Source organism: Colobus angolensis, unplaced genomic scaffold (assembly GCF_000951035.1).
Source record: "Colobus angolensis palliatus isolate OR3802 unplaced genomic scaffold, Cang.pa_1.0 Scaffold142, whole genome shotgun sequence".
Lineage (NCBI taxonomy): Eukaryota > Metazoa > Chordata > Mammalia > Primates > Cercopithecidae > Colobus > Colobus angolensis.
Genome location: NW_012114511.1, coordinates 2,830,405 through 2,850,547, shown reverse-complemented (window position 1 = coordinate 2,850,547; position 20,143 = coordinate 2,830,405). Strand labels below are relative to the sequence as shown.

Below are 20,143 nucleotides of genomic sequence, written 5' to 3'. Positions count from 1 at the left end.
TTTTTTTGTATTTTTAGTAGAGACGGGGTTTCACCGTGTTAGCCAGGATGGTCTCGATCTCCTGACCTCATGATCCGCCTGCCTCAGCCTCCCATAGTGCTGGGATTACAGGCGTGAGCCACTGCGTCCGGCCAGAAGTGGTATTTTAAAGTCAACGAGTATGCATATTTAAAATTTTGATTGATATTGCCAATACTTCCCTCCCCTCTTAAAAAGCATTATTAATGAAATTTTTACAGACACTGCTGGTTTCCCCATGGCCCCTCCAACGTTGAATTTTATCTGCCTGTGTGTGTGTGGTGGCACAGGGTTTGAATTTGGACTTATCCTTGAGTAGAGAGAACATCCAAAGTATAGGTCTGCCTGTTTGGTTCTAAGCCCTCTAGTTTTGATTCGCATAGAAATGAAATCTCTCCTCAAGGAGAAATGTTTGCCATTCCTTGTCATTCAGTGTCACAGTGACCATCACAGCCAGCTTTGGGCAGAGGGCATTCTTACTGTTTTTATTCTGCGTTAACTTTACACGGGACATAAGTGAGGAAATGGAGGCATGGGGGGATGATGACATTGCCCCCAGGGTCTGATCTTCCTGAGTAGCCTCTATAAATTTGGTTCACAGTTACTGCTGTGTATTTTTACCCTTAAATAACTATTGGAACTGGTTTTTATTTTAGAATGAACCAGGATGATTCTACATTTGGGATAGCAGGTTTGTCCTTGTGTGTGTGTGTGTGTGTGTGTGTGTGTGTCTGTGTGTCTGTGTGTCTGTGTGTGTAGAATGTGTGTGTGATCACTCTCTGAGGCCAGCAAGTAAACCAACGCTTTCTGTTTTTATTTTAAATATGAGTCTCAGATTAATTAAACACCTTTGTGGATGACTCATAACTTTTTCTCCTTTTTTTTTTTTTTTTAACAGATTGAGGGTTGTTTGAAAGCTTTTATCTCTTTACTGAAGTTGCCCATGTTGCTTTTCTTTATAGGTGTTTGAAGCTGTGATTTCATGGATCAATTATGAGAAAGAAACCCGTTTGGAGCACATGGCAAAGCTGATGGAACATGTCCGGCTTCCTCTCTTACCTAGGGACTACCTAGTCCAAGTGAGTGTTGTATAAGAGCCAAGCACTTCTGTGTTCACCCAGGCCTCTAGGAATAGCAATGGGCAACCCTGGTTGGATGGAGTAGTTGAGGGGTTTAGTGGGTCTTCCGTATGTGCTGAGGGAACCAACCCACTGGGTTAAGTGTTAGGTGTTGTAAAGTATAAGATCATAGGCTTGAAAATAGGACACTCAGGTTTCAGTCTCTGCTCTGCTGCTTATTAGTTTTGGATTTTTATTTAACCTCTTCAAGCCTCAGTTTTTCTTCCATAGAACAGATATTACAGTAGAGCCCAGCAGGGTTGTTGTAGGGACTAAAGGAGTAGAGTATGCAAGTCAGCTGTTTAACATGGAGCCTGGGGTAACAAATGTTCCATGAAAGTTAGCTGCCTTTGTTGTAGAGGACTGAAGCAAGAAGGGTCATGTCCGCAACGTTTCTATGTTCCCTTTTTGTCTTAGTTTTAGGCAACTTGAAGCCAAATTCAAGACTGTAAAAACTTTAGGCAACTTGAAGCCAAATTCAAGACTGTAAAAACAAGAATGCATAGTGCTTCCACTTCCTCTGAAGAGGAAAGAAAAATTAAGAATTATGGGGTTCCCTTATGGTGCCATATGTTTTCTCATTTAATCCTTATAATAACCCTGAGGGGCAAAGATTGTAACTCCTTTTTTACGCATGTAGGCCTTGAGGCTTGTGGAGGTTGGGATTTATCAGGGGTCTCCAGCCTTAGGGAGGCTCAGGATTCAACTCCATGTCAGTCTGGCTCTGCAGTGCATAGTTCTTCCACTAAGCTGGCTGCCACCATTGATACGCTCTTTTCTGCTTACCCATTACGTGACTTATTTTATACAGTAAATGGCATTAGACACTTTTATAAGCAGAGAATAAACCTTAAAATATATGAACAAAACAAAACATCGAGACAGCAGGTTAGCCCTCAGCTGTCTCCGAGGAGTCTCTGGAAGGAAGGGAAGGTGTGATGCAAGGATAAAGAGGAGGTTTAGCAGCCCAGCAGCTAGCAGACCAGCTCTTGTTACTTTCTAGCCATATAATACCAGGTACATACTTAACCTTTTTAAACCTCAGTTTTCTTATCTGGAAAAAATGGCGCTTGCTTTATAGGATTGTTTGGAGATAAACAATAAAATGAGATAATCCATGTAAGGCCTATAATACAGTGTTCAGTGAATGTTACTGATCTTACTCTGTACTCTTTGTGACCACTGCGGTGATTCTTAGTAGCAGGTGACACAGCATCCTCATGAGCATGTGTAAACTCCTCTGCCGGTAACACTTGTTGATCGCAGGTATGAGGGGTCAGTGAAATGTTCCCTGAATCGCCTTACTTCAGCCTCCTCAGGTGCTGAGGGATATGCTTGCAAGCTCTTAAATGGGGCATGCATGCAATTTTGGGTGGTACCACTGCCACCTGGTGGCAGCATATCTTTCCTGTGGTCCCCTAAGCAGAGGGAGTGAACCGGCCTGAGCATCCAGTGTCAGTCAAACCTCCCACTGTCCTGTGGGAAGCTGGCCGGAGGTGGAGGAGGCACCTGGACTCCAGCATAGTCTCGCTTCCACAGGGAAGGTTGGCAACCTGGGGACCTGGGTTCCAGAGAAAGCTAAAGCGCCTTAGAGACCCTTGGTCACAAACTCCCATCAGGCATCCACAACTGAAACTTAACAAACGTCACCATTAGGAAATGGTTCTTGGGTTATTATGCCAAAGTAGAGTTTAGATCTGGAAAAGAAGGGGGTTGGAGGCAATGGGCATGAGAACTGTTGTGTGGGACTCCTCCTCCCTTTGCCCTTTTTTCAGAAAGGCCTTTTATCAGGCCTCTCAGAGTGAACACCTCTGGAAGAGGATGTTTCATTAACATTCATTTGACTTTGAAACTTCAAATGAGTATAATTGCTGGGATGGCTGATGGTGGTGGGGGGGGAGGAGGAGGAGGAGGAAAGGAAAGCCCTGGGCAGACCTCCACCAATGCTGCCTGACTTCTGGGAGAGGATTTTTTTTTTCTTTCACAAAAGGTAGCATTTATTAGGCTTTTACTCAGCATTTAAAATATTGTACTAAATATATAATATAATATATTGTGATAAAATATATATAACGTAAACTGTTATTGTAACCATTTTTAAGTGTACAATTTAGAGGCATTCATTACATTCACAATTCAGTACAACCATTACTATAAAGATTACCAAAAGTTTTTCATCACCCCCAAAGTTGAAACTCTTGTACCCATGAAGCACTAATTTTCCAAGAGAACTTTTAATTCAAGCTGAGTAAGTTCTTCTCGTGAAATAGCTGCTCATGCATTTCTCCTTCCTTCCAAGCTTTTTTAGACATCATCTCCCACCCTTTTCATTTTGTAATTGACCCTAGAAGTTTATGATTTGTCTCAAGCTGGCTCAGTTCCTTACTGGGAGGGGGAAAAAAAAAACACCTTCCAAGGAAAACAGTTCTTGGGGACTGTCTCTGGGGAGGGAGGTGGTCAGAGGCACACATAGGCCTTCTCTTGCCAATCGTTTTTTCCCTGCCAGTTCCAGTGCTGCCCAGCAGGTGATGGCCCTGGCCATGCTTTCATTCCTAGTGACAGATTGGGACCCAGGAGAGGCTCAGTCATGCCTTGTGCATTACTGACTTGAGGGCTGAGATACTTGAGGTGGGAGGCCCCTCTCATTCTCTGACTGGACTTGAAGTCTTCAGGGTCAGAAATTTTGTCTTGTTTATCAGTTTTCTTCTTGGGGACCAGCACAGGACTGCCCAGCCAGGAGACATTCAATCAGTGTTAGCTGTTGAATAGAATTGATCTTTCCTAACACAAAGCAGCCTCAGAAGACCACACTGCCCATTCCAGATATACCACACGGTGATCTGACCTGGGCCAAAATGTGGAGATTCGAGAGTTAGAGCACCGGAGTGGCTTCATGCTTGGTCTTGCTCATGAAACCTTTAGGCTTACATTTGCTGAGCACTTGCTTAGGTCCTAAGCGCTGGGATAGGAGGTGAAGAAGTCAGAGTCCCAGCTTAGATGGAGTCCTAGGGGAGGTCAATAGGTGGAACTTTGTGCAGGATAATTTTTCTGCTCTGATGTTGTTACTCTGTTAGAGAGAGCCTCACTGGCCAATTTTCTGCCCTGAGACCTTCACTATAGGCAACAAATATGAATCTTTCTCCTTGGCAAGCTTATTTTACTCAATGCCTCCAAAGGTTGGCTGATGGCTCCCACACCCTTTCCTCTTTCCCCTCACTCCTCCTCTCAGATATCTGTTTGTCCTAACATTATAATGCATTCAAATCAGGAGAAATATGGTTAGAGGCTTTCAGCATGGCTACTTGTCTTTTGTTTTGCATAAACTCATTTAAGCCTCAAAACAAACAAAACTAGTCAGGTTGTAGATACCTTTAATATGCCCATTTTACAGATGAGGAAACTGAGGATCAGAGATGTTAAGTAGTAGATCTGGTCTAATGCCAGAGCTTGATCCCTTATCCCACTGTGTTCTTAAAATTCAGGAGGTGAGCAGTAAGTTGTAACTCTTTGGGTCTGAGATGATGTGGTGAAGGAGTGAATGAGTGTGGGAGTGCAGGAATGACTGAGCCCAGGGTGAAAGCTTGGGAAATGTGGCTGAGCTCTGCTCCAGGATCACCCATGGATTATTACCTCTAGACAGTTGAAGAAGAAACTTTGATAAAGAATAACAACACCTGTAAAGACTTCCTCATTGAGGCCATGAAATACCATCTGCTCCCTCTGGATCAGAGGCTATTGATTAAGAACCCAAGGACCAAGCCCAGGACTCCAGTCAGCCTTCCCAAGGTAAGCCCCAGCCCAGTAACCGCCAAGAGTCAGTAGTGTGCCCTGGGAAAGTAGCCTTCCACTCCTGCCTCCAAGTCTTTCCTCACCCGTGGCTGCCCTGCATCTGGGTTGCATTTACAACCTAGGAGGTGGAGTCTGCTGGTTCCTCTTGAATCTGCTGGTACCTCTCTCTTCTGGGGTCTTCCTTTCCTAAGAGTTTCAAGGTAACCTCCAGTGTCATCAGGGAGGTTTGAGAATAACTCAGAGCTCTCTCTCACCCCCACCCTGACTTCTCATTTCACACCATGGCTTGTGCTCTGTTTCTGTTGGAAGCAGAGGAATGGCTATGTTGGTTACACTTAGTGATGGCCATAGTCTTCCTCTTTCTAGGCCATTCTTTGAGTTAGAATAGTCCTAGTCTGTTTCTTTCCCCCACTTCAGGGAAGGACAAAAAGGAAAATTAGGGCTGCCAGAGGGAAGAAAAGGGGTTCTGAGAAAAGGGACCCTGTCAAATTGAGGAGTTTGACAGGTCATGAAGCAGAGGAAGGAAATGGGAGAAATGAGAATTTGTGAGGGAGCAGCCAGGGAAAGGGAAGGAAGACATAGGAGGGGACCCCATGATCTAGAGATCTAGAGTTTATGGTGTGTGCTGGCTGCTTTGGTTCCCTGCAAGTCTCCTTTCCTCTCTGATCCTCAGGCTCCTTATCTGCAGAATGAACGATGCTCCACTTGATCCCTAAAGTTCTGTCTGGCTTGGCACCAAAGTAGTTGTTCTAGGAGTCTAACATGCTGATGTCTGGGGGAAGGAATCAGTCAACCCAAGAGGAAAGGTGGGAGGAGAGGAGTGGGTCATGTTGTCTCATTGATGACACAGTAGGCAGCACCAGGAAATTATTTAGGCTCTTGCTTTGTCCTCCTCCTCCTCTTCCCAGCTGGCTACCATCCTCCCTGCCTGCTTCTTCCAGGAAGGTTTCACAGTGGCTGGAGAATCATGTTGTTTTCCAAGACCAGGTGTTGGAATTGTCTGAGGTTTGCAGGACCTTCTTTCCCCTCTGCTCCATGACCTTGGATCATGGGGAATATATTGGTTGCAATGTGAACAAATGTCTCAGTGTCCCAGATAATAATACAAGCAGCTAACCTTTATTGAGTGCTGAGGTTATCACTTGAATATCTTATTTAATCTTTTCAACAACTCTACAATGTAAAGATAGTTATCCTAGTTTTATAAAGGAGGAAACTGAGGTTCAGAAAAGTTAATTTATTTGCCCAAGGTCAACACAGCTAATGTGGTAGAATCAGCATTTGAACTGAGTCTTTATCACTCTCCATACCTGTTTTCTGAACCCATACCATTCTGCAGCTGGCTTCACCTTCGTAAACCTGAGAGTGCATACTTGCCTGCTGGCCTCATGTTGCCTAGTGAGGGTTAGAAGAAGGCATAGCTGCAAGGCAAGGCCTTGGTCTGGCTGGACATTGGTCTTACTGCAGGTTGATGCCTTTTGTTTTGTTTGGTTGGAATATTGCATAGAAACTTCTTCATATCTTTCAAAATGAAAATAACTTAGCTTTCTTTAATTATAGACATATGTGCTTATTGTAGATTATTAAAAGGATACTACCATTTTGAAATTAAGTAAAAGTCACTTGAAATGTCTCCTAGGGTAAGAAATCTGCTATTATTTGGAAAATTTTCTTTCAGACATGTCTCTGTGCACTTTTTCACAGATAGATACAAATGTACAGTGTACCGCTATACAGATTGAAATATTTGCCCCCCATGCAGCCATGTGGTATAGACTGCTTTTAATATTATCATATAGGTGAAATCAGCATTTAAATTGTAATGGTACCTGGTACTTAATTTTATGCACTATTATGTACATATTATGGACAGTCCTCTACTGATGGGCTTTGCAGTAATTTCCTTTTTTTTTTTTTATTGTATCCTTTAAAAGATGGCATCTTGTTTGAGTTCATATTTCTTTCATTGGGAGTGAGATTCATCTTGGTTTCATATGGTTATTGGCAGTTGTATTTCTATTTTGGAGAATTCTCTGTTCATGTCCCTAACTCATTTTACTGTTAGATTGTTATTTTTTATTAATATTTTTTATTTCTTTGTTTTCTTCTTGAGGCAGAGTCTTGCTCTTGTACCCAGACCAGAGTGCAGTGGAGTGATCTCAGCTCACTTCGGCTTCAACCTTCCAAGCTCACGCGATCCTCCCACCTCAGCCTCCCAAGTAGCTGGGACTGCAGGTGTGTGCCACCACACCCAGCTAATTTTTTTCTTTTAATTTTTTTGTAGAGACAGGTTTTTGCCATGTTGCCTAGGCTGGTCTTGAACTCCTGAGCTCAAGCAATCCACCCACATTGGCCTCCCAAAATGCTGGAATTATAGGTGTGAGCCACTGTGCCTGGCCTTATTTATAGTTTTTAAAGGCTCTTTGTACATTAAAGAGGTTAGGCCTTTGAATGTATATATTTCAAATATGTTTTTTCTTAGTTTGCAGTTTGTCTCTTGTTTATAGTAATTTTTTAGTCCAAAAAAACCCCAGTTTTTAAGGAGTCAAATTGATCTATCTTTTGCTTTATAGCTTGGGTTTTGTGTCATGTTTAGAAATATTTTCTTTACTCTGAAATGATTTCAAGAATGCCCGCATGTTTTCTTCAAGTACCTTTATAATTTTTGTTTTACATTTTAATCTTTGATGCACTTAAAATTATTTTGTGTGTGTAAGGAGTGAGGGCAGGGATTCAGTTTTATTTGTATTGCAAATGATGAGCCAATTGTCTCAAGGTTATATTATTCATTAATTCCTCTCTTCCCCCATTGGTTTGAATACTATCTTTATTATGATCTAAGTTTCCACAAGCTTCATGTCTTGAGAATGTTGATTCTAAGTGCACTGCTTTTTATTTAGCATTTTTACTTCCCTGGGTTTTCAGCTGGTGTTCCGTCTGTGACATTTCCCTTTGGAAGCTGTGGTTCTCATCCTCTATGATATCAGATGAATGACATCTTTGCCTGAGGAGTGTAGCTTGGAGCTAAGGGAATGGTTCAGTGCTGGCCCAGCTTTTTTGTGTAGAAACCATACCTAGTGACTTCTCCTTTTCTGGACTCCATGTCTAGCTCTTACCACATATACCCATAAAAAGATAGTTTGAAAATTAAAGCCCAGTTTGTGCCTGAGCCTAGACGAAGCATGCTGAGAGCTGCTCCACCATCACCCCTGTTTCATCCTAGGGATTGAATCTATAGTTGAGAAGGAGTCTACCCCTTGTTTCAGGAGGTCAAAGCCATCCTTCTGTCTACCTTACTCCTTAAGAAACATTTATTTTCTGAATGAAGACATTTAGATTCCTGGGCCTTCTGCAGACAACTGAAACCATGACTTCCTTAGAATGTGTTAAAGAAAGAAATAAAGAAGACATCACTGCTGTTTGTCTCATTGTTCTCCTGTATTCAATCCTTGAATGATTTAAGGTTATGTTGTCTAACCTGCTTCTTAAACTATACTCTCATCACCATTGTTTGAGCATTTAAATTAGTGAGGGGATCCCCACTGAGGGCTTGAAGAATGAATGGGGTATGCTGAGGGAAATGATTACTTAGGGATTATCAGATTGTGTACTGTCTTAATAAATCATCACAGTAATAGGTCTGTACTAGTCATATCCCCACTTTACTGAGATTACTCAGAGAGGTTAAGAAATTTGCCCAGTTAAGTACTGGCTAAGTGCAGTGCTGGGGTTTGGTCTGTCTCACTCCAAAATCCGTGCTCTTCTTTTTACACCAAACTGCTTCCTGAGAAATAGCTTCGAGGTTTTGGTAGCGGTTTAAAGAGATTATTTTCTTTTAGATTAGTTGAGGTATAATAATTTATATGCAGTAAAATTCATACTTTTTAGAGATACGTGATAAGATTTGACAAATGCACCATCATGTAACCACCATCCCAATCAAAACAGAATATTTTAATCACTACAAAAAGTTTCCATGTGCTGCTTTGTAGTCAATCCTCTTCTTTCTTCTTCTACCCCCAGCCTCTGACAACTACTGATCTGATTTCTGTCCCTACAGTTTTGCCTTTTCTAGAGTGTCATATAAATGGAATCATGCTGTATGTAGTCCTTTGAGCTTGGCTTCTTTTTCTTACCATAATGCATTTGAGATTCATCCCCGTTGTTGCATGTATCAGGAGCTCATTCCTTTTTATCACTAAGTAACATTCCATTGTATGGATGGACCATAATTTATTCATTCACCAGTTGGTGGACATTTGGGTATCCAGTATTTGGCTGTTACAAATAAAGCTGCTGTGATTTCACTTACAGATCTTTGTGTGGACATATGTTTTAATTTCTCTTGGGTAAATACCTAGGAGTAGGATTGCTGGGTTAGATGGTAAGTATATGTTTAACTTTATAAGAAATTGCTAAACTGTTTTTGAAAATGGCTGTACTATTATGCACTTCCACCAGCAATATATGAGTTTGTTATTCTGCGGTCCTGCTACTACTTGACTTTATCTATTTTAAAAAATTTTAGCCATTCTAGTAGGTATGTGGTGGTATATCACTATGGTTTTAATCTGCATCTCTCTAATCACTATGCTGTTAGGATTTGAGATGTGCTTATTTGCCACCCATATTTCTTCTTTGGTAAAGTGTCTGTTAAAATCTTTTGCCCATTTGAAAAATTGGGTTATTATTTTCTTATTGAGTTGTAAATGTTCTTTGTATATTCTGGATACAAGTCTTTAATAAGATATATATTGTGCAAATATTTTCTCCCAACCCGTGCCTTATATTTTCATTTTCTTAGCAGTATCTTTGGAAGATAGGTTTTTAACTAATTTTTTTTTTTTTTTTTGAGACGGAGTCTCGCTCTGTCGCCCAGGCTGGAGTGCAGTGGCCGGATCTCAGCTCACTGCAAGCTCCGCCTCCCATGTTTACGCCATTCTCCTGCCTCAGCCTCCCGAGTAGCTGGGACTACAGGTGCCCGCCACCTTGCCCGGCTAGTTTTTTTGTATTTTTTAAGTAGAGACGGGGTTTCACCGTGTTAGCCAGGATGGTCTCGATCTCCTGACCTCGTGATCTGCCCGTCTTGGCCTCCCAAAGTGCTGGGATTACAGGCTTGAGCCACCACGCCCAGCCAAAATCTATTTTTTTTTGAGATGGAGTCTCGCTCTGTCGCCCAGGCTGGAGTGCAGTGGCCGGATCTCAGCTCACTGCAAGCTCCGCCTCCCGGGTTTATGCCATTCTCCTGCCTCAGCCTCCCGAGTAGCTGACACTACAGGTGCCCGCCACCTTGCCCGGCTAGTTTTTTTGTATTTTTTAAGTAGAGACGGGGTTTCACCGTGTTAGCCAGGATGGTCTCGATCTCCTGACCTCGTGATCTGCCCGTCTTGGCCTCCCAAAGTGCTGGGATTACAGGCTTGAGCCACCACGCCCAGCCAAAATCTATTTTCTTAACTATTTTCAAGAATACAATACATTGTTATTAACTATAGTCACCATGTTGTACTATAAATCTCTTGAAGGTATTTCTCCCATCTCACTGAAATTTCGTATCCTTTGATCAACATCTTCCCGGCCAACCCCTTCCCCTATCCCTTGGTAACCACCATTCTATTCTCTGCTTCTATGAGTTTAACTTTTTTAGATTCCTCGTATGAATGAGATTGTATGTTATTTGTCCTTTTGTGCCCCGCTTATTTCACTTAATGTAATATCCTCCAGGTTCATCCATATTGTCACTGGGGACAGGATTTCCTTCTTTTTTTAAGGCTAAATAGTATTTTACTAAGTATGTATACCACAGTTTCTTTATGCAGTCATCTGTTGATGGACATTTAGCTTGATTCCACATCTTGGCTATTGCAACTAATGCTGCAGTGAACATGAAAGTAGGTATCGCTCTGACATACTGATTTCATTTCCTTTGGATATATACCCAATAATGGGATTGCTGGATTATATGGTAGTTCTATTTTTATTTTTTTTGAGCAAGTTTCACACTATTTTCCATGGTGGCTGTACTGTACTTGGAAGAGCATAAGTTTTAAGTTTTTCAATTTTTTTTCTGTTATGGTTTATTTTGTGTTCTATCTAAAAAAACTTTGCCTAATTTGAAGTCACAGATTTTCTCCTATGCTTTCTTCTAGTAGTTTTAGGTTTTACATTTAGGCCTATGGATCCATTTTGAGAAGTTTTTTTTTTTTTTTAATATGGTGCATGAGGTGAGAGTCTAAGACTCATTTGTTTTGCATATGAATGTCCAGTTGTTCCACACCATTTCTTGGGAAGATTCTCTGTTCTCCATTGAATTACGCTGTTACTTTTGTTATAAATAATTGACTGTATATGTGTTCATCTATTTCCGGGCTCTCTTCTGTTCCATTTTATCTGTTTGTCTACCTTTACACCAATACCATGTTGCCTCGATTACTACCTTTCTAGTAAGTCTTGAAATTAGGTAGTATGAGTCCTCCAGTTTTGTTCTTCAATGTTGTTTTTGTGAGTCTGGGTCCTTTGCATTTCCATTAAATTTCAGAATCAACTTGTCTATCTACAAAAAAGCTTGTAGGGGTTCTGCTTGGAATGGTATTGAATCTCTAGATCAAATGGGGGAACTACCATCTTAATAATATTAAATCTTTAGATCCATGAACACAGTATAACTCCATTTATGCAGGTCTTCTTTAATTTCTCTCATCAGTGTTGTATAGTTTTCAGTTTATGGGTCTTATGTATCTTTTGTTAGATATATCCCTGGGTATTTTATAGTTTTAGATGCTATTGTAAATGTTTTCTTTTGAAATTCCAATTTCTAATTGTTTATTGCTGATATGTAGAAATGTGATTGGTTAGAAAGGTTATTGAATGGGGGAGAGGTCAGGTTGGTGATGGCTTCATTGCTTTCTGAACAACAAGGACAGTAGTTTCAGAAGATTACTGAGTAGCCCAGACTGATGCTTCAGGCAGGCATTTTGGGCTCTCTTCTAGAGTGTTAGCTCCTCAACGCAACTGTAGGTTCCATGGCAGCAGGCATTACTCATCTGTGTCCTTGGCACATGACCTCAATTAAAGAAATACATTTTTAAAGATGAAATAACCTCATAGAGACTTAATACTGACCATTTATATTACCCCTCATTTTTTCCTGATGGGCTTATCAGCATTCATACCTGTGTTTTCACATGGCTTTAGTGAGGATTTATATCCTACTTTATATTCTCCTTTGATCACTAATGTAGGTTGACCCTAGTTTGATTCAAGCCTACAAGTCCAAATTAGAATGAATCCAATTGTGGTTTCTAGGGGATTAGAAGGGTTGTAAAGCTCTTTGTTTTTCCTTCCTTTCCTTTCCTTTCCTTTTCTTCTTTTCTTCTTTCTTTCTTTCTTTCTTTCTTTCTTTCTTTCTTTCTTTCTTTCTTTCTCTCTCTCTCTTTCTTTCTTTCTTTCTTAATCTGAAATCTAGCTATAAACAATCATGTATGCATTAATTCATTACTTTTTTTTGAGATGGAGTTTTGCTCTTATTGCCCAGGCTGGAGTGCAATGGCACGACCTTGGCTCACTGCAACCTCCGACTCCCGGGTTCAGGCGATTCTCCTGCCTCAGCCTCCCAAGTAGCTGGGATTACAGGTGCCTGCCACCATGCCCAGCTACGTTTTTTTGTATTTTTAGTAGAGATGGGGTTTCACCATGTTGGTCAGGCTGGTCTCGAACTCCTGACCTCTGGTGATCCACCCTCCTCAGCCTCCCAAAGTGCTGGGATTACAGGCGTGAGCCACCGTGCCTGGCCAATTCATTACTTTTTAATTCACTCATCCAACATACTTCCATAGAGAAACCACTAATTGCCAGGCACTGGGGTAAGTACTGGATTCATGAAGGCTGATATGAACTGGTGTCTTCCCCAGGGGACTCCCAGACCAGAAGGAGGGGAAACAGCTGTGAAAGGATAATTACAATGGAGTGAGTAAATGCCCCCATAGGGGTATAGGCAAAACACTCTGGGAGCACAGAGAGGGGTAAGGAGTTAAGGAAAGCTTTCTGCAGGAGCTGACAGGAGCTGTGTCTCCAAGGTAAAATGCGAATTGTCTGTGAGAGTGAACATCCAGAAACTGGTTCAGGTGATTGCAGGAGAAAACTGGTTTACATCCTCTGGTGACCACTTAGAATAATTTGTACTTTGCATCTTCTTCTCTGGGTAATTGTCCTGGTCTTCATCACTGGAGGTATTGATGATAATACAAGTAGTATTGTTTAAATACTAATTACTGAGCAGCTTCTTTGCGTTGTTAGCCTAAGTACTTAATGGCCATTATCTTATTTTGTCTTTATTACAACTCTGGAGGCTTTAATGTTGGAGAAAACCAAGATTCAGTGAGACTGAGTAAGACTGAGTGACTTGCCCAGGGTTTTACAGCTCTTAAGTGGCAGTGTGAGGACTTGAATCCGGGGCTGGCTGACTCAAAGCCTGGGCTTTTAATCACTGCATGATACTAATCCCCACAATAATGGTAACAGCAGATACCAATTACTGAGCACTTATCATGTGCCAGCCACTGGGCTAAGTGACTTATATTTGTATCTCATGGGATTTTCATAACTGTAATTATCCCCATTTTGCAGATGAGGAAGTTGGTTCTGTCACCCACTCATTATGCATTAGTTATCTATTTCTGCATTACAAATTACCCTAACTCTAATGGCTTAACACAGTAAACATCTGTCATCCCACAGTTTCTATGGGCAGGAATCCTGGAGTGGCTTAGCTGGGTCCTTTTGGCCCAGGGTCATACAGTCAAGCTGTTGGTCGGGGTGCAGTTATTTCAAGGCTTGTTTGGGGAGGATCTGATTCTAAGCTCACTCATGTGGTTGCTGGCAGGCCTGCTTCTTGCCGTGTGGGCCTCTCCATAAGCTGCTTGAGTGTCCTCATGACATGCTGGCTTTCTTCCAGAGAGAGTGATTCTAGAGCAGGAAAATGAGAGCGGACACCTAACACAGAAGCTGTAGTCTTTGTATAACCTAATGTCAAAATCCGTGTCCCATCACTTCTGTCTTTTATTTGCTAGATACAAGTCACTAAGTCTAGCCCACACTCAAGGGGAGAGGTATTAAGTTCCATGTCTGAGTGTAGAAGTATCACAGAATTTGTGACCCGTCTTTAAAGCACAATTAGTAAATGGCTGAGTTGAGGTTTAAGCCTAGGATGACTGGCCTGACGCCCTGCGCTCCAAACTGTTTTATTATATTGCTTCCAAATGTCACAAAAGCATTATAGCCGAATGCTGTGTTGAAAGAAACCTGATTCCTGGCCTTTGGGGACTTTTAATTTTAAGAAGTCTCTCTGAGAAAGTAAGATAGACATATATGAACAACCAAATAAGTAGAGGAAGAGAGAAATTAGGAGATAATTGGACAGTTGGAGAAGCAGGCATAGGAATTCCAAGGGCAGGCTGTTTTTGGCTTTCATAAATTCAGTCCAGATAGGCTTTCTAGCAGAGCAAACTTGAAAAACAACGTGGTGGCAGAGACTTGCACTATATTCAGTAATTCTCAGCAGTAACTCTGTTTGCCAGCCAAGTCCCTTCCCTGAGAGGAACAGGACTCTGGCTTGAGATAGCTGCAGAGGCTAATAAGGGTGTTTTTCCTGAGCCATATATGCACAGAGCATACTGACACATCCCAGCCGGAACAGCTAACAGCATCATCTTGGCTCCCACACATTCACCGCCCAGCACTTTCCCTGAGGCTGGGTTGCCATGGACAACCCGAAGCTGCCTCCCAGCCACTCAGAAGTCTCCTACGTTACCCTGTTCCACAGATGGCAGCAAGGAAATGAGGTTTCAGGAAGATGCAAATGAACCTTTTGGAAATGTACTGAACCTGGCACTTTTCACTGTCATTCCAGTTCAGTTGGCATCTCTATTCAGCTCTTTAAAAATGCTACTGAAACACCGTTTGGATTGGAAGTGGGTGGCTTGCTCCTGAGTTGGGCTGTCCTGCTTTCAGTAGATGGTGTTGGAAGAAGCTGTTGACAGGGTGGGTGGGATGACCTCTCATTTGGCCCAGGCCCCTGGATGGGCACTGCCCCTTTCTGCCTTGGTCCACACCCTGGCAAGCACCCTGGGGTCCTGAAAAAGCCCCATAATCACCCCTAGAATTAGTAGTACTTGCCCTCCCTTCACAGGTTAATAGTATCCTTTTCCACCTTTCATTGGGAATCTGTTTTTTAGCATCTGTCTTAGAAGCTAATAATGACACTGGTGTTAATCAGATAACATTTAGTGTTTACTGTTTAGCAAGCATTGTGCTAAGTGCTTCATATCATTTAAGCCTCCTGACACCCATATGGGAAGCATCCTATTATCCTGATATTACAAGTTATGAAAATGAGGCTTAGGAAGGTTAAATGTCTTGCTCATAGCCACACAGTTATATAGTGACTGGGCTGATACTATATTTGGGCCTGGGTGTGTCTGATTCCAAAGCCCATTTTTTCCACTCTTCTTCTCTCCGCCGGGCCTTGCCCTCATATTACCTGGTTCTCAGACCGCCATTGTCTCTGCACCTTGCTATCAGTACTTGCCTAGAGCAACTGTTGCTCAGGAACCTGCTTGGACAAGTCTTCTGGCTCGACCTCGACATGCTCCTTCGGATGAATTGTTGGTGTTAGCCCTGCGGCCCCACGCACCAGGGTAAGAGAGACTCTCGCTTCCTGCCCTGGCCCGAGGGACCGACTGGCTGGGCCTGCCTTCTGCCCAGCTCACCGGTCACAGAAGAGAGTTTGGACATACATTCTACTCTTGCCCGATGAAAAAAGTGTGTAGAGCCCAGATTGTTCCTTTCACCTGAGTGGAAATTTGAATGACCTATGTAGTCCTGAGGCCAGGGCTAGGGTCTCAATCTACACGTAGGCTGGAAATCTCTACTCTCTTCATGGATTGTCCATTTCCCTGGCTAGTCTCTGGCACCTAATGGCTCTCAGACACAGGGTGGTTGTGATTTCAGTGAGGAGGGACCAACATGCCTTCAATCCCACAGTCACGCTGGTGGAATCAGAATCATCTATGTAAACAAGAGAACATTATATATTTATTTTTAAAAATGTTATGCTGGGAGTAAAATTTCCTTCCTAAGGAATCAGGTAGTCTTTTCCATGGGCTCACTAGTCTTCCTAAAATAAATGGCTATTTGACTTTTCAAAATGAGAGTGCTTTCCTTGGGAGGTATCTAATAACCATCCCTGCTACAGTGGAGTTCAGCTCACTCATATTCTGTCAACCAGAGAACCTCCATTCATCAGAACTTCTGCAGCCTTCAACACGGTGACAGTTAAGACTTGGGATCAGAACCCTGAGGCACCCTGCCAAACTCCTACGTATGCTGCAGTTCACCAGAGTGATTAAATTATGTTCAGTCTAGCACAATTGTTCACCTAGAGCCAGTTCTTTAGTTTGTGATTCCTAGATGACTGATAGTTCTTACTCAGGGTTACCTTGAAAGATAAATGTTAAAAATAGTGATCATTAAATAAGCTGATTTGATTAATTTCTAATGAAGGCATATTAATCTTAAGTATATTGGGGTTTAGGAGTGTTGGGGGAAAGAAAGAAACATGCTTGTTGAACTCCCTGGGCCTGAGTGTTTCTGAAATATAAAATGAGGGCATATAGGAGAGAATGGTTCAAGTCTCTTCCTCTAGCATCTTGTGGTCTTCTTAAGTAGCTAGAAGTTTGTGATTTCACAGATGTGATACGTGTAGCCTGTGGGAAATACTTATATTTGCCTAATTGGTTGCTAACATCAGGTATCCATGGAAACAAGTATCCATTAGCACTCATGATAAGAAATTTATTCTTTTTACTCTGCATGATCAACACAGTAGTGGGTATAGTGCTCCATGTATGATGGCTTCTTGCAACACCTACCATAAAAATTGGATTTCTTTTGACCATACTGGGCTGTACTAATTTACATTCCCACCAGCAGGGCATGAGAGTTCCTCTTTCTCCACATCCTTGCCAGCATTTGTTATCTTTTGTCGTTTCTACAGTAGACATTCTAATTGGGGTGAGGTGATGTCTCGTGGTTTTCATTTGCATTTCCCAGATGAATAGTGATGTTGAACATTTTTTTTTCATACACTTGTTGGTCATTCATATATCTTTTTTAGAGAAATATCTATTTAGATCTTTTTGCCCATTTTTGAATCAGATTATCTGTTTTTCTGTTACTTAGTTGTTTGAGTTCCTTATACATTTTGGATATTAACACCGTGTCAAACGTGTGCTTTTGGCATGGTTGTCGAAAATCAGTTGGCTGTAAATGTGTGGATTTATTTCTAGGTTCTGTAATTTATTCCATTGATCTATGTGTCTGTTTTTATGCCAGTACCATGATGTTTTAGTTACTCTAGCTTTGCTGTATATTTTGAAGTCAGGTAGCATGATGCTGCCAGCTTCGTTCCTTTTACTCTAGATGGTTTGGCTATTCAGGATCCTTTGTGGTCCCATATGAGTTTTAGAATTTTTTTTCCTATTTTTTTGTGAAGAATGTCATTGGTAGTTTGATGGGGATTACACAATGTAGATTGCTTTAGGTAGTATGAGCATTTTAACCTTATTAATTCTTTCAATCCATGATCATGGGATATCTTTCCATTTATTTGTGTCCTCTTCAATTTCTTTCATCAATGTTTTATAGTTTTCATTGTAGAGATCTTTTACCTCCATGGTTAAATTTGTTCCTAGGTATTTTATTTTTTTGTAGCTACTGTTAATGAGTTTTTTTTCTTTATTTCTTTTTCAGGTAGTTCGCTCTTAGTATAATGAATAAATGAACTCATTTATTCATTCGAATAGTTTTTTGGTGGCATCTTTAGGCTTTTTAATATATAAGATCATATTCTCTGCAAGCAGGTACAGTTTGACTTTCTCCTTTCAATTTGAATGTACTTCATTTCTTTCTCTTACCCGACTGCTCTGGTTAGGACTTCCAGACTATGTTGAATAGAAGTGGAGAAAGTGGGCATCCTTGTCTTGTTTCAGTTCTTAGAGGAAAAACTTTCTACTTTCCCCTTTCTAGTATGATTTTAGCTGTATGTTTTTCATATATGGCCTTTATTATGTTGAGTTACTTTCCTTCTATTTCTAATTTGTTGAGAGTTTTTATTATGAAGGGATGTTGAGTTTTATCGAATGCTTTTTCTGCATCTATTGAAATGATCATGTGGTTTTTGTCTTTGATTCTGTTAATGCGATGTATCATTTTTATTCATTTGTGTAGTGTTGAACCATCCTTGCATCCCTAGGATGAATCCATTTGATCATGGTGAATGATCTTTTCAACGTGCTGTTGAATTTCATTTGCTAGTATTTTGTTGTGGATTTTTGCATCTGTGTTCATCATGGATATCGGTCTATAGTTTTCTTTTTTGTCATGTCCTTGTCTAGTTTGGTATTAGAGGAGTGCTGGCTTCAAAGAATGAATTTGGAAGGATTCCCTCCCTTTCGGTATTTTAGAATAGTTTGAGAATAACTGGTATTAGTTCTTTAAATGTTTGGTAGAATTCAGCAGTGAAACTGTCAAGTTCTGGGCTTTTCTTTGATAGCAGACTTTTTATTAGTGATTCAATCTTGTTGCTTGTTATTGGTCTGTTTGGGTTTTCTGTTTCTTCATGATTCTATATTGGTTGGTTGTATGGATCCAGGAAAAATTAAAAATAGAACTACCATATGACCCTGCAGTCAATACTGGGTATGTATCCAAAGAAAATAAATCAGCATGTCAAAGAGATAGCTGTACTCTCATGTTTATTTCAGCAGTATTTACAATAGCCAAAATACAGAATCAACCTAAGTGCCTGTCAACAGATAAATGGGTTTTAAAATGTGGTATATGTACTATTCAACTATAAAAAGGCTGGGCACAGTGGCTCACACTTGTAATCCCAGCACTTTGGGAGGCTGAGGCGAGTAGATCACCTTAGGTCAGGAGTGAGAACCAGCCTGGCCAACATGGTGAAACCCCGTCTTTACTAAAAATACAGAAAAGTAGCCGGGTGTGGTGGTGGGCGCCTGTAATCTTAGCTACTTGGGAGGCTGAGGCAGAATTGCTTGAACCCGGGAGGTAGAGGTTGCAGTGAGCCAAGATCATGCCATTGCACTCCAGCGTTGGTGACAGAGCGAGACTCCGTCTCTAAATAAATAAATAAATAAAAAGATGAAATCCTGTCATTTGTGACAATGTGGATGAACTTGGAGGACATTATGTTAAGTGAAATAACTCAGGCATATAGAAGGACAAACACCACATGATTTCACTTATATATGAAATCTAAAACAGCCGAACTCGTAGAAGTAGAGAGCAGAATAGTGGTTATCAGAGGCTGGGGAAGGGAGGAGGGAGGGGAGATGGGGAAAGGGAGATGAGGCTGATCAATGGATACTGTGTTACAGTTAGATAGGAGGAATACCTTCTGGAGTTCTATTACACAGTAGGGTGACTCTAGTTAACAATAATGTATTGTATATTTCAAAATAGCTAGAAGAGAGGATTTTGAATGTTCTCACCACAAAGAAATAATAAGTGTTTGAGATGGTAGATATGCTGATTACCCTGATTTGATCATTACCCAATGTATGCATATATCCAAACATCACACTCTACCCCATAAATATGTGTACCTATTATGTGTTAACTAAAAATAAAACAAAAAAATTGAGTTTCCTATGCCTGTGAGAGAAGCAGATGTATACCTGCTCTTCCTGCTGCCTTGAGCTACCCCTGAAACTGATGGTCCTATCCCACAAAACCTCATAATTCCTTTTCTCAGATAGTTGTACAAGTTTCGTATGTTTAAAGTCATCTCTTACCAGTGGTTTTATGAGCTCAAAGGCAAGTTTGTTTTGAAAACCTTATCTTGTATCCTGTTTTTCTTTTTGAGACAGGGTCTCACTCTGTTGCCTAGACTGGAGTGCAGTGGCGCTGCAATCACAACTCACTGCAGCCTCAAAATCCTGGGCTCAGGTGATTCTCCCACCTCAGCCTTCCAAGTAGCTGGGGCTACAGGCAATGCACCACAACACCCAGCTAGTTTTTTGCATTTTTTGTAGAGACAGGGTTTCACCGTGTTGCCCAGGCTGGTCTTGAGCTCCTGGACTCAAGAGATCCACCCGCCTCTGCCACCTAAAGTACTGGGATTACAGGTGTGAGCCACTGCA

The 20,143-nt window shown here is 41.3% G+C and overlaps 1 protein-coding gene across 3 annotated transcripts in view; it reads left to right on the top strand.

Annotated features, from left to right (window-relative positions):
• The window catches only part of KLHL3 (kelch-like family member 3), a 124,105-nt gene that overhangs the window by 78,514 nt on the left and 25,448 nt on the right, over window positions 1-20,143 (top strand). For all 3 annotated transcript variants that reach the window (XM_011935266.1, XM_011935268.1, XM_011935267.1), the window contains exons 7-8: window positions 981-1,097; window positions 4,773-4,922. In XM_011935266.1, coding sequence (XP_011790656.1) covers window positions 981-1,097; window positions 4,773-4,922 — 267 coding nt within the window. The remainder of the gene's footprint in view (window positions 1-980; window positions 1,098-4,772; window positions 4,923-20,143) is intronic.